We start from the raw sequence: 15,460 nt of genomic DNA, 5'->3' as shown, positions 1-15,460 counted from the left end.
AATTTAAAGTTTTTTAATTTATTTAACTAGCATATTATTAAAAAATTTAAATTATGAACTTATTGTAAGAAATTTTTTAGATATTTGTGAAGTTTTTTAAATGTAGATTTTGTTAATATTAAAATTATTACTTTTAATTTTAATTTTTTATCCAAATATTTAATACTGCTTGGCTACGAAATTAGCCCAGGAGTATTCTGCTGGGTTCATTTCAACTGTTTTATTTATCAGTAATGATAAATAAATTCGACTTAATGTAACATTTAGTAAAATGACTTTTTTGTTTTCAGTCACTCAATAGATTTACGACTTTTCAAAAAGTGCTAATGACTTTTTTAGATCGTTTTAATTTGGACGGCTAAATTTGAAGTCTCGTTTATTATTAATATACATAACTATTACTTACGCATTATTTCTAGAAAAAAAATCAACACAATTATAAATCCCACATGATTTTTGTGAACTTCAAACAATATGTGTTTGAACAAAATCAGGACATTTTTATTTTTAAAGATTTATTACAATTTGATAGCACGACCTTAATTGGAATTAATTTATGCGCGTAGAAATATGCAATATTTTGGTCATTAATATTGCCATTATGTTTTTTTTCACTTAAAAAAATAATAGCTCACAGAAAAATAAAATTATTCGTATACGAAGTCATAAATTTTATATTTAATTTATTATTCAATGTTGGCGTAATAAGTTTCACTTATATAATATGTATAAAATTTTTCAACAAAATTTTTTTTTCGTATGTGTTTGTGTACATATGTTGTAAATCAGCTTAGCAATATTTAAAATTAAGAAGTACACATAATGCATATAGACGCAATAAAGCAGATATACTCGTATACATTTATAGTGTTAAAGGATCTTCATGACGCGAAAAATTAACACATTATTATTCACTTAAATTTAAAATTTTCATTCCATTATCGGATTTTATTTTGCTAACGAAAAGTAAAAAAAAAAATTTATTTTAATTTTAATTTTTGGGGAATATAAACAATAGGGAAGTGTACAATCCTATTAGACATTCTTAATCTGCATGTAGGTGCAATATAAAAATTAAAAAATCTTTAAATTTTCATGAAATATGGGGATGAAAAAAGAAAGTAGACCTTGGCTATTGCATTTTTTTATGTGATATTATGAAAAGCTTTCACATTGAAAATTAAATTTTATTTAAAGAAAAAAGTCAATTATTAATTTTTTTTCCTTTTTTTTTTAAAAACACTTTCTTTTTTTGGTAGTGTGTATGCAGAAATTTAAAAAAAAGGGACAATAATTGTTGAACGTTATGGAATTAAGGATCAAAAATATTTTGTTTTTTATTCTATATTTTATTGTATAGCATAAAAATTTAATTGTTCCGGATGGTAAGGGCATTAATTCTTGATACCAAATGTAAGTTTGTTCATTCATTAAAAAAATTTTTTTTAAGTGAAAAGTGAAAGTAGTTGAAACAAGAAAATTTATTTTGACAAGTGTGTTATTTAAATTTTATTAAAACAAAAACCAAAAAAAAAAATCATAATAATATTAAATTCTGTTAAATATTTTATACTTAATCATTTTTATTCATAGATTACATTTCTCATAAATCTTCTATCGACAATTTGTATACAGCTATGGAGTTGAGCAACGCAAGGAAATGGAAACATCCTAGAGCAGGGCGCTTCGCAATATGGTGGGTGCTCCCTGGTTGCTAGTAATTTTGATCTTCCCGAAGTACATGAAGAAATAAGAGACTGTGCTATTAAACATAGTATATTCACATGATGCTCCATACAGTATATGGAGCATCATGTGAATATTGAAACCTCTGGCCTTATAGAGGGGAGGATTAGGACACAAAAACTGAAACGAACGAGATTTTTCGATTCAGTCTAAAGCGCTGATACGGTCCTTCCATGCCTTCTTTCACGGAATATAAACACAAAGACAAAATAGAGCAAAACTAATGGTTAGTCAGTTTGACTAGTTCTAGGAAGTCACAACTACTCAAGCTTCTTTTAGGCTAATAAATTCCTGCTATATTAACAGGTCTGATGACAATTGGAGTTTACTTATCTTTGTCAATGATTTTTAACACCTGTATAGAAACAAAAAAATTATAACAGTTTTACAATACAACAAAAAAAACTCCTTTATTATTTGTAAACCGAGTATACTCGTAATATGTGATTTTTAATAAAACGGATAAACTGAGAATGGTGTGTGTACTGCCGTGTGAGACGATAACTTTTTTTTTACGTGTATATTTTTAAAAATTTATAATATTTAAGTGCTTGTTAAAGTTTTTTAAGTCCTTAAATATATGCTATAAAATAAATCTTTTTCCTTGTTAACCAAAACAAAAATAAAATTCCTATTGAATTTTTATTTTCAAGTATAACATACGCTTATATTATTCATTCATACAAACATATTTATGCTGTTATTGGGGTAAATATTTTTTTTCTATTTTATTTTCTCTACGTTCACGTGTGTATGGATACAATATATATATATATTTATATGGCCCGTGTATAATATGATTTTATTATATTTTTATCCTTTTAAATTGGTCAAGTGATCCGTTAAATAAATTATTAAGTTACTCTCGATTGTCCTATTTATAGCAAATGAAATTTTTATTTTTCTTTTTTTTTTTGCTTTAGAAAACGAAAATATTGTTATGTTTGAATTTGGTTTTCTATGTTGAGAGTTGAGTAGTTGAGTGAGATATGCGAAGATATACAAGTATAACGAATGTTAACATGGGGCCAAAATGGAATGAGATGCTATGCTAAATGATTATATTGGTTATATCACAAATTTTTATTTTGTTAATTTTTTATTTTTGTTTTTGGCTTGTTCTTTTCAAAAAAACTTTTTAAATACAAATAACATTTTTTGTTTCTATTTTTACGTCTTTGGCAATATTCCAAAGTTAAAAATTAATTCATATAGCTACATTTAATGAGCTTTGACTTTGACATTGACGAATTCTTATGGGTTTTATTATTATTATTTGTGTACGGTTCTCATCGTACGTATGTACCTGTATACTTTTCTATTTATGTGAATACTTACTTAATGTAAATGCTGAACGTGTGTATATAACACAACATATGATATTTGAACGTGAACCAACTTTTATCGTATAAATAAACTTTTACTACACATACTTATTTCTGTTTGCTTTTTTTCTGAAAATCTGCTTATATACAAGAAGCTTTGTTCGCATGTTACACATTCATATTATGTTATGATGATAGTAATTTATAATATATTCAATGTTTTGGAATTGTTTCTTTGACATTTATTGGAGAAAATTTATAGTCATTATGCTATTAAAATTAACAATTTAAATGTGTACGTTTATATGTATGTAGGGAATAATGGTAGCTTGTATCATTGCATTAAAAATATGTAATTGCATACAACAAGTGTTTAAGATATTGAAAATGAAAATTTTAAAAAGTGCATTGATGTATGGGGTTTTTCTTAATTTTCCTTTTAATATCGTAAATATTTGGAAGATTTCCAATTACAGAAATCGTATGTACTTTAATTAGTATAAAATTAATAGCATAATAATTTCTTTATATACTGGAAATTAATTGTGTAACATGGGTATAGATTTTCCGAGCGTTCACTTATTTTTTTTTAAGAGTGAGAAAATCTACCAATTTTTTATTATAGTTTTACCTTGAAACTCACAACTTTAAAATCATTTCAATCTGTATACTTACTTATATCGGTGTCAATAAAGTGCTTTACAAAAAATAAGACCAAAAATTTAAATTATCCATATTTCATGAGGCCAAAGCCTTAAATTTTTTAATTAAGGAAATAAAATTTTAATAAAAATATCATTTTGCTTTTTTTTTCTGAAGCCACAAAATTATTTTTCTCTTTATTATTAATTTTAATTAATTTATCACTAAACTATACTAATGCTAAAAAATATAAAACTTAAAATTATTATAGAATTTAAAAGTTCTTTGGAATACTTTAAGGAAGAACTTGTAGAAATATCTGTAAAAAGAACAATAAAAAAGAGAAAGAAAACAAGAAAAAATTAAAAATTACAAATAAATTTTTTGATAATTAATTGAGAAAAATAGCCATTTTAAATGAAATATTTTTAAAATTAAAAATTACAAAAAATTACCATGTTGATAATTTGCCAAATTGTTACCATCAATGACTTCACTTGCTCTTGCAGTTAAAAATACATCTTCTCTTCTTCTTTCTATATACATATACCAATGATATTATATTGAAAATAAAAATAATGAAGAAAAAAATTCGAAATTAAATATGACAAAAGGATAATTAATTTTTCTTAATTATGACTGCACTTCATATTTCAATTTTGGTTATTATGCTTACCTAAAATCGTTATTATTTTTGATGATTCACCCAAAGAATTTTTCGCAACACATTTATATTCACCAAAATCTTCTGGTTTTATTGGACGAATTGTCAATTTCATTACAATTCTAAATATATTCTCTAGTGTTACGGATTCATATGTACCACCTTGTATAATTTCTTTATCTTTTAACCAATAATTAACTGATGTTGGATACGATTCACTGATGCATTCTAATAAAATTTTTTGTCCTGGTTGTGCATAAATTATTTCATTTGGTGTCCAAATTGTTGGTGCAACTGAAAATCACACATGCATACATATAAATAAACGGATAAGAGAAAAGTAATAAAAAAATTTTTTTTGTTGAAATTAGGAAAACTTTTCATCAAAAAATTTATTATATGGTTGTGACACACATATACAATAACGATACACATATATGTGAGTCACTAGTATAAAAGACAAGGAAATAAGATAAGGATTTATTAGTTAAAAAAAACAAGCAAAAATGAAAAAAAATTTATGATTTTAAAAAAAAAAGGAAAAAACAAAAACACTTACAATTCACAACAAGTAAAACTCTTTTACTAACTGTTGGTGGTATACCATTTGATGCAATACAAAGATATGCTCCCATTTGATGTCTTTGAACATTTTTCAAAAATAAAAATTGCCCTTCAATACTGTAAACTTCTTTATTACCACTTGCTAAAATTGGTTTCTCTTTTTCTCTTCTCCATGTTATTATTGGTGGTGGTAGACCTGTTGCTGTACAAATTAATGTCGCATTATGTCCTTCTTCAACAACAATATCGTGACTGGTCTCTTTATCGACTATATCAGGAGGAACTGCGAATATTTACATATAACAAACATATATGAATAAAATATAAATATAACAGTAAGAGGGAAAACATTAAGGAAATAAAAAAAAAGTAAAAAAAAAAGAATAATAATTTTCTTTTTATGTGTTTTACGATAAAATTTTTTTTTCTTTTATGATGTTTTTTTTTTTGTTTTTGTTTTTTTTAGGCATACCAACAACATCCAAATAACCAACTTGACTTTTCATTGGATCCGTATTGATTTGGCACATATACCATCCTCTATCGGTATCACGTACATCACGTATCCGTAGTTGCCATATTCTGTGCTCTGTTTGACTAATACTAATACGATGATTTTTCGTTATTACATGATTTTGTATCGTTAATATAGTTTGAGTATCCACACGAAGCCATGCGACCTAAATATAAAAAAAAAAAGTTTTTTTTTTATTATGTTTTGTATTTTTTGAATTCTTTAAAAAAATAGAGGAAATTGATAAATTTTTTTTTTTCAATTTGTTAAAAAATAAACAAAAAATCAAAAAATATGAAAAATATTTGAAGAAATAAAAGTAGAAGGGCAGATAAAAAGCAATTGAAAAACAGTTACAAAAATTGGTTATAAATTGTTAACGAGTTTGAAGAAGTTTTGCCGCTTGACAAACAATTTAAACATAGTTATACACAGAGAGAGAGAGAGAGTTTCAAGAGTTTCAAGAGTTTCAATTTAAAAACTTTAATATTATATTCAGGGGAGATGGAGAGAGAGGAATGAGATATATGATGGCAGTGGCAAGTCTCTTTCGATTATTTTTTACTCTGATTATAAAAATCTGATTTTGTTTTTTTTTTTTTTCAGAAACAATTCCACTTTCGAATCAAGTGTGTAATTTTTTTTTCAATTTTTTTCTTGTTCTATTGAAAAACTTTCAGTAATCCTATATTATTATCCTTTTTCTATGCATAAAAAATCGCAAAAAACGGAATCAATATTTTTTTGATAAAAAAAAAAATTTTGCGTTATTTTTCTTTTTTTTTTTTAGTTTTTTACTACTGTTCAGTTGTTTCTTTATATTTTAGTTTTTTTTTTCTTTCTATTATAAGGAATAATTTGAAATAAAAAAATGAATTAGTGCAATCCTTGTCGACATTTATAGGAATTCTTGTAAAGTTATTTCAATTTAAAATTATATACGACCGATTAAAATCTTTATCCTCTTAATTGGGATGAACAGATTGAATATTAACTAAGATTTACTGGATTAACTTAGTAACCCGTCATAATCACTTCTTTTTATTTAAAATACGAGCAATGCATTTATTTCATTGCATATTCTTTAAAAATCATATATGTAGTTTGTTCTTCTACTCGTAATATATGCGTCTAGAGAAGGTTGGTAAATGAAAATTTTCATTGATATCATTAAAATAAATTGACTTGAATTTGAAGTCTTTGAGTAAAATAACATGAACTAGCTAACAACTGTATTTTAAATTTTTATAAATTTTTGAAAATCTAAAATTAAAAATAAATCTTTAAAAATAAATTTTTTCTATTAAAAACAAATTAGAAATTTAAGTAAATTTAATTGCATACTTCTAGGCTACTTCTACACAAATATTTTTTTCCTATAATTTTCTTATATGTAGCTATGTACAATTTTCATATTAAAAATTCAAATAAAAAATTAAATTATTTTTAAATAGATTTCCGAAGACATTTCCTGTTTTTAACAAAATTGTTCTTGTTGGGAAAATATTGTTTATGACATTTTTTAATATTAATAAATAAATAGCTAACTAAAAAAAAATTAAAAAAAAAAATTATTTTGCCAGTAAGAAGAACCAAGTATAAACAAAGTAACTTAAGAAATGGAATAAAAAATTTTAAAAGTAATTTGTAATTTAAAAAAAAAGTTATTTCAATTAAGTATGTAACTTGGTAAGATTTCCAATTGGTTCCTGTGGAAAATTTTCGAATGAAAATTGCTTCCAAATTTGGAAAAAAGGTACATTTTTCAAAGTTTGTATAATTGTTTAGGTAGTCGTAAAGAACTGTTGTTAGTGAAACTTTCCGATTTGTATTTCAATAAAGTTCGGCTAAAATTTCAATTGATTGAAATGAATTTGCATTTAATAATTTTGAAAAAAAATAGAACAAAATTTCTCTACATATACAGTACAATATAGATGACCATTGCACGAAATCGAATTGTATTTAAAAATTAATCCTTATAATCCTTAGATATTTGTAAAATTTACTTATGTAAATGCCATTAATATTTGTTCAAACAATTTTTTTTTTCTATACTATAAAAGTAAATTCAATTTGAATATAGAATTTGAGTAAAACTTTTCCAATATAAACTACAAAATGTCAGGAGAAAAAAAATGGAAAAATGAAAAGTAAAAAAAAAAATTAAAGGTAAAAATTAAAAATCTCTCAACGTGATCAACTACTGTACAAAAAATGTTAATATTCAGGTTATAGTTTCACGTACTTTTACTTCTTTCAATAATATCTTATTTAATACCTAAGCATGCACGTATGTATAGATATATTATATATCTTTGGAGTTTGTTTAAGGATATATGAAACTATGAGTATAATACTCACATATACATAGCTAGATAGTTTAATAATTGTTTTTTCTCTTTCCATTCAATTTAAGATTAGGAAAAAAAGGGAACTATTCAGTTATACTTAGTAATAAGGACGAGAGCAAAAAAAACCAAACAAAGGAAAAGAAGCTCAAGACAGTTTCGACTGTAAATTTATGTAAATTTAGAGTGTCAATTAAAAAGAAAAAAAAAAGATCCGATTGAATTTTGCTGAAATTTCCAATATACGCATCTAAATATAAGTGCATATACTCGTAAATTTGGTAAATATGATCCTAATATATAAAAGAAGTAAATTATGAGGAGAAAATCAAAAGAAGTCTTTGAAAGTTTAAGAACATCTTGTATTTGTGTGTTCTCACATTAATTGCTACTAAAAATTATTGATATTGTTTTGCGATGAAATAGGTTTAAACTTATTCTTTCGACACCTCCAAACCCAATACTCTAGTACTCCTTCCTACCTTTGTAGAATCGTACTCTATACTCCTCTAATATCCCACAGTGCATATAGTACTGCCTATTAAAATATCTATTGCGTGGAGCTTCAAGACTTTCCTCGCAGCCAGTGAATTCACCTGCTCGCTCACTTTATTCAGTCAAAGAATAATCCTAAAACCAAAGTAGGTACAGTACACAATACATACGCACGCCACCAGATGCACTCTCTGCAGCTTCTTCTGCTTTCTAGAGGGTTATCCCACTAGCGGCGGGTAAGCGACCAAGCAACCACCCAAGGTCTTTCCGTCCAATCAGCCTTACTTCTTTTCTATTGAAAGCAATGGAAAAAGTGATTGATAGATGTATACGGGACGATGCACTGGGAAGCAATGCCTTACGTGAATCTCAGTGCGCCTATCAGTCAAGAAGGTCTAGTGTACTCGTTCTGCAGAGTCTGGCGGGGGTCCTTGAAAACTCATTGGAAGTGCGGGTGGCAGTTGGCTGCTTCCTTGATATAGAGGGAGCTTTTGACAACACCCCATATCATGTCATCTGTGAGTCGTTGCACAAACGAGGAATTGCTGCGACGACTAGCAGATGGGTTAATCGGATGCTACAGGATAGGATTATTAAGTCCACCATAGCTGACGATATACTCTTCATCTCCGCTGCAAAAGGGTGTCCGCAGGGTGGGGTTCTTTCGCCCCTCCTGTCGTCCATTATAGTGGATGATTTAATCGCTGCTCTCAGATGTGGTTTTCGTTGTATGGGGAAAATTTGAGAGCACTATTTCTGATCTTCTACAGCAAAATTTACGTGTTGTGGAGAGGTGGTGCAAAGGCGTTGGGTTAAATATGAATCCAAGCAAGAGCGCTTTGGTCGCCTTCACCAAACGCAGAAGCAGGGATAGATACGAGCCCGATTCTGTTTGATGAACGTATTAGTTACTCTAGGGAGGTGAAGTATTCGGGGGTAACCCTGGATGATCGTTTCTCCTGGAATACCCATATAGATAGAGTTATCGAGAAGGCCACGACGGCCTTGTGGACGTGTAGGAACTTCATCGGTGGGACCTGGGGGATCAGTCCCAGGATAGCACTGTAGCTATATACGGCCCTTGCTAGGCCCATCGTCACCTACGCGTCGATTGTATGGTGCCGTAAGGCTCAGCAGGCAGGTGTGCGGGCCAAGCTGGAAAAGCTACAGAGGTTGGCCTGCCTGAGAGTGACCGGGGCAATGCGGGCGGCTCCTACCGCTGAATTGGAGGTGATGATCGGGTTGCCGGCATTGCACCTTCATATATTGAAGGAAGCTCGGCTAGTGACTTACCGACTTCTCTCTGGCGAGGACAGGGCTGGGCTAAAGTTGGCCCACAGGACTCACAGAGACTTCATTGAGAGCGATCCGATTCTAAGAATAACCATGTCGGATACCTGTCTGCCGCGGTACAACTTCGACCACAGGTACAGGGTTCTGTTTCCCGATCGGGGTGGCCCGGTACTTGGGTCGGGTTCGAGATTGTGCTATGCGGACGGGTCCAAAACGGAGTCGGGTGTGGGTTCGGTGTCCGCCCGGACACGCGTGTATATGCAACCCTTGACCCGTATTGCACAGTGTTCCAGACCAAAATACATGCAATAGAGATCTGTCTGAGAATCAATTTAGAAAGGGGGTATAGAAACCGTACCATCTATGTGTTCTCGGACAGCAGGCCTGCACTGCTGGCGCTTCGTTCAGCTCAGATTACATCCAAGCTGGTCTGGGGCTGCCTTGCTGCACTTATGGAATTGGCATCGGAGAACAGAGTGACGCTCATTTTGATGACTTTGTGCAACCGCTGCCTTTCTGCGGCATGCCTTCTTCCGCCGTGGGGGCCAGGCTTTCCTGCCTGCTCTCGGCGGAATGCGGCCGTCACTGGCGGGAAAGGGTGCCGTCATGCGAAAGTGTTTCTTTCCAGTGGATTCACCGCAGAGTTGCTGGGGATGAGCAACCAGGCAAAGAAAACTTGTCCTCCTTCTCGTAAATAAGGCCCGTTGTATTCAAGGGGTTCACAGAAAGTCCGTAATACTGCGCCCAGCCATCTAGTCTTTCAAGATCCTCTTCCATTATCTCATTTATTACACCCAGAGACTTACGCGAGAACAGAGTAGACACATCTTCCGCATAAGCAGTATAAAAGTTTAGTTAAAAAACATAAGTTGTTGAGTGTTAAATCGCCTGTTCGATTATAAAGACCAGGCAGTGAGCCTAGATTAACTTCTATTTCCATTTCTAAGCATATAAAAAATATATGTATGTAAATATAATAATTATATGGGAGCACTGTAAATGTCTGTTATAGACTTTACGTTTTTATATATATGTATATATGCAGTTGGTTAAACGTATAAATATTTTTCATTTCTGTTTTACTTAAAATTTATATTTAAGATTTTCAACTAAATTAACTAGCAACTTGTATTACTTACTATTTTTTTGTTTTCTCGTTTATATTATCTTATTGTTCTATTTATTCCTTTCAATTATTTAATTTTCATATACATTTATACACATACACAAAAAATTGTTACCGTTATGCCATGAATTTTTTTAATTTTTTTGCTTTTTCTATATTTTTGCTATTATATTTTGCTCTTTTCTTTTCTACATTAACATTAAACATGTAAAACATTGACTTACTTACCTTATATGAATTCAGATCATGAACTTTGCATGTTAAAACAGCTTCCCTTCCTACTGATATTGTTACGTTGGAAATTGGAGAGCTAAATTTTGGATCAGCTAAGAAAATAGAAATGAGAGAAAAAAAAAGAGAAAACCGAACATTAAAATAATAAAAATGTAGAATTTTTTTGTTTTTTGTAAAAATCTAAAAAAAAATTTTACTAAAAAAATTTTTTTACATTAAAAAAAATCTGAGATAAAAAATATAGGTAAAAAAAAAAAGTTGCAAACTATATTATGCCAGAGCATACAATCATCCGGAGCAGGAGAGAAATGAGTAAAAATTTTTTTTTGTATGTATATGTACATAGATACTTTTTAGTTATTAACTTCAATTATAGGAGTGCAATTTAAGGTGAAAGTGGTGTACTTTTTCATTTTAAAACTGCTATGCTAGTTAATTTACATTTTTGTTTTTGTAATAAAAAAAACTATTTTTGTTTTTTTTTTAGCTTTTGTTTGATTTCTTTGAAAGAATTTTGGTAAAAGTTGGAAAAAAAGTGGTAGAATAATTGTGGAAAAAATGTGCAATTTTTAGATTTTAAAATGCTAGTATCCTGCAAATACAGACACAACATGTTAATAAAGCAAATTTATATGGTGGTTATTAAAATATTTTTGGATATAATTAGCATTAAGTATAAGATTTTACAGAAGGTGAACCAGCAAAATTATAGATATAGTTTTAAAATTCTGGTGTTTTGTGACGGTCACAGGTCATTTATTCGAAATCAATAATTTGAAATTTTGTTTAGTTTAATATAGTTTATTAGTACAGTAAGTCTTTCAGATTTAAAGTAGAAAACTAAATTAAGTTGTTGATCTGACAACCAAAGAATATTTACCCTTTTCGTTGATATGTTGGTTGTATATTGTGTGAAATATAAATTATACACACACATATATTGTTCATTAAGAGTTAGAGAAGATTTTCTGTAATATTTTGATATAAGGTTTGCAATTTGCATTGTAGTAACATTGTACAGTGTAAATCACTGTAGTAACATTTGTGTTAACGTTAAATTTATTTAGCATTTATGATAATTAAAACACTGAAATAATTCAATACATACATATATTTGAAAATAATCTCTATTAAGGATTTTATAAAAATACGAAAGCAATATATATATTCGAATGGTACACTTCAACGCTCTTAAACCGAGTGCCTTGACTTGTTATTTATCTAAATAGTTTATTTTTACGGTGTATTTGTAAAATCTTATTATAGTTCCGAACCGTTAGCGAGGTTACACTTATAACGAAACACTTTCTGGATTTTTGTGGAAATTTTGCTTCATTATTAATTTTATTTATAACGAGTTTGTTAGCTATTCTAAATGGTATAATTAAAATTTTATATTTCGATATTACTTCAATGTTTAATTAGAAAAAATATTTTTTTTTCAAACTTAAACTTTTATATTCAAAGTTTTTTTTTGCATATTATATTTTTTCCTTCAATATAATTTAATTAATGGTTGAAAAATAATATTTTATTTAGATTTTTTTTTGGCTGTACACAGCTTATTTGCAAATGTAATTAGAAAACAGAACTTGAATAAAAACTAAAAATACATAATCCATAATGTGAGATTAAACTAAATTATGAAAATTATAAGTTGAAACAGCATGTTAACATATTCAAAATGTAAAATAACCATTCTTGTAATTGTAAATTATTAATTTTCAAAATGACTAATAAATGACTTCGTTGCCATTACGTTAATCGTTTTTTCACGTATATTTGTCATTTTGATAGTTTGAAGGAAACTTTAAAGTGGATTTGTTACACAAGATGGCAACGTTTAACTCTATGATCCACAGAATGGTAACTACACTGATACAAAAAGAGAACTTAAAAGCAAAAGAAAAATTCATACTGAACACAGCAGTCAGGAATGGTTATTTGGTTAAAGCTATTAATAAACTCATTAGGAAGAAGAAACGAACGGGATAACATGAGTATCTTGCATAAACAGAACAAGTTATTGGAGCAAAAAGGAACGACATGTTCACTTTTCACTAATGATCATCGTTTAAAGAACTTGATAAGTAAGCAGTAATAGTCTGAAACTAGCAGTAAATATTAACTAAGGAGCTTGTGAAAATAAGCTAAAATGAATTTCGAATCAATGGTTATGAAACATATTTAAGAAACGTATCATAAAATTACACTAGAAAACTTAAAAGTTACAAAAGAAGTCAAGAGAGCATGTAGGTATACAAATCTACCAGGGACTACATTTTGAAAACGAGATAATGCGGCAACCTGACTGTTTAAATTAATTTATCGATCAGTTTTAAGTGTCAAAACAGGTATTATTTTAGTTTGTTATAATGAAGTATTATGTTTCATCAGAAATATTTTTCGGGAAGTTACGTTATGTATTCTAAATGTGCAAATTATGTTATGTGTGGAATCCAGGAATATGAAAGAATACATTATTTAATTTTAAATTAAACTCTGTGCATATGTATGTATATGCGGTTATTTTGTAAAACAAAATGTAATAAGGTAATAAAGTTACTAACGTTCGTAATAAACGTAAAAAAAAAATTGTGCCTTTTTAGCACTTTTCCAAAAATTTTTTGAAAAAAAGTGCTTATTAGTTTCACTCTGTCCGTCCGTCCGTCCGTCCGTCCGTCCGTCCGTCCGTCCGTCCGTCCGTCCGTCCGTCCGTCCGTCTGTCCGTGTGTCTGTTTACAAAACTTCTACATTTTTAAAGATAGAAAGCTGAAATTTAATACGTACATAGATCTTTACTAGAAACTTATTTTTGTAGAACAAAATTTTTACCTATCTCCCCCCCTATAGAAGTTATACCCCCCCAAAGCACTAAAAATGGCCTATTTTAACTATTTGTTGCAATGAAACCATAAGCATTTTTGAAATTTTGCAAACGCAGAAAGGCTGTGGCTTGCTTCCCCTACCACGGTATACTATAGTTACTTTTTAGAAAAACAAAATGGCCATTCAAATTTACCGTTATCTACAGTCCTTTTTTACCAAATTTTTGATGTCGTTTTTCTTTTAGACACCAGCCTGTAGAAGCTTGAAATTTTAGGGGCTTTTAGACATTAACATGTTGTTCATTTCGTTAGAAGAAAATTTTTTTCCATCTCCACCCCCTCTCAAGTTATGGCCTCTTAAAATTTGTAAAATTTGCATTTTCTACACCTTATATTTCTGAAACCGCAAGCTTTTTCAAATTTCTATAAATGCAAAAAGTTAACGGTAAATTCCATGATATTAAAAAATATAATTATTTTTCTTAACTCACACAAGTAACCCTTAAAATCGAGCATTATGTTAACCCCTGCTTATATTAATTTTTGCTTTATTTCAAAGACTGCATAAATCGTTCATCCTAAATATATGCAATCCTAGAAATAGTTTCGTATATGAATGAAAATAATTTTAATAGTGTGGACCGTGCATTTAAATGCATTGTTTTCACTTGTTGAAGGGAAAAGTGCTACAATAGAAACCATTGGTTTAACCCAACTTTATTTTTGTGAATTTTGTTTATGTTTTGATTTTTCTATTGTATTTTGTTGGTTCATTGTAGCAAATTGACATAAAACACCTTATTAGAAGGTTAAATTCAATGGAAAAAAGTTAAATGGAATATTCAAAACTTCATAATGCTCTTTTTTTACAGTATTAATATCTATGTACTTTATGCATACTTACATATATGTACGAATGTAAATGTTTTTTTGGAATTGTGGCTATTTTATTAGTAAATATATAGGTACAAGTTTTTTGGTGTGTATGTGTGTAAAATATAAGTGGCTCATTGGATTTTTGTAACATTTTTTTGCACTTTAGTACAGAAATCGTACATAAAAAATTTTCACAGGAAAAAAAAAGTCTATTTGAATTTTTTTTCTTGTTTTTGTTCTATTAGTAAATTTTTCACAATTTTCATGGATACCTTTTTTTCTAGCAGAAAAGATTTTTTTTTCAAATTTTCATTTTATTTATTTGATCTTTTTCTTGTTTTCATTTTTTTTGTTTTTTAAATGGAAGGAAATAGTCACAAGGAAAACTTTTCAAATAAATTTTTTTATTCATTGCTTTTTGAAGGATATTTTATCCTGTCTTTTCTCTTTCTTTACTTTATACTATGTGTCTGCCTCTCTCTCGCTCTCAACTTAACATTTATTTGCTTTTTTTCTGCTTCTCTAACTATAAATTCATTTCATGTTCTGTCTTGTTAGAACTCTATGCATAAGAAATTGTTGAAAAGTGAACTCATCCTTATAATGCCCAATATATGTGCTATACATTGCCTATGTTTGCCAGCATTCTCTCTACAAATTCTTATACATATATATATAGAGTATCCCAAAGCTAATAATCAATATACAAGTAGAAGTTAAAAGAAACGATTACAATGATGGTTTATGTTTTTTACAGAGATTATTTTAGTAGGTAAAATTAGTTATTTTGATGAGCTTTGAT

At 28.8% G+C, this 15,460-nt stretch overlaps 1 protein-coding gene across 1 annotated transcript; it reads right to left on the bottom strand.

Moving 5' to 3' along the window:
- Nucleotides 1-3,691: 3,691 nt before the first annotated feature.
- On the bottom strand, nt 3,692-11,062 carry LOC129615829 (opioid-binding protein/cell adhesion molecule homolog; the record flags this gene model as incomplete). The annotated part of the gene is made up of 6 exons (XM_055531214.1): nt 3,692-4,032; nt 4,169-4,249; nt 4,390-4,671; nt 4,937-5,224; nt 5,414-5,621; nt 10,949-11,062. Coding segments are annotated over 6 exons (1,068 nt in total), but the record flags the coding sequence as incomplete, so codon positions are not given.
- Nucleotides 11,063-15,460: the final 4,398 nt, after the last annotated feature.

This window comes from Condylostylus longicornis, unplaced genomic scaffold (assembly GCF_029603195.1).
Source record: "Condylostylus longicornis isolate FDR11 unplaced genomic scaffold, ASM2960319v2 ptg000005l, whole genome shotgun sequence".
NCBI lineage: Eukaryota > Metazoa > Arthropoda > Insecta > Diptera > Dolichopodidae > Condylostylus > Condylostylus longicornis.
The sequence above is the reverse complement of the archived record's forward strand: the minus strand, read 5'-3'. Positions and strand labels throughout refer to the sequence as shown.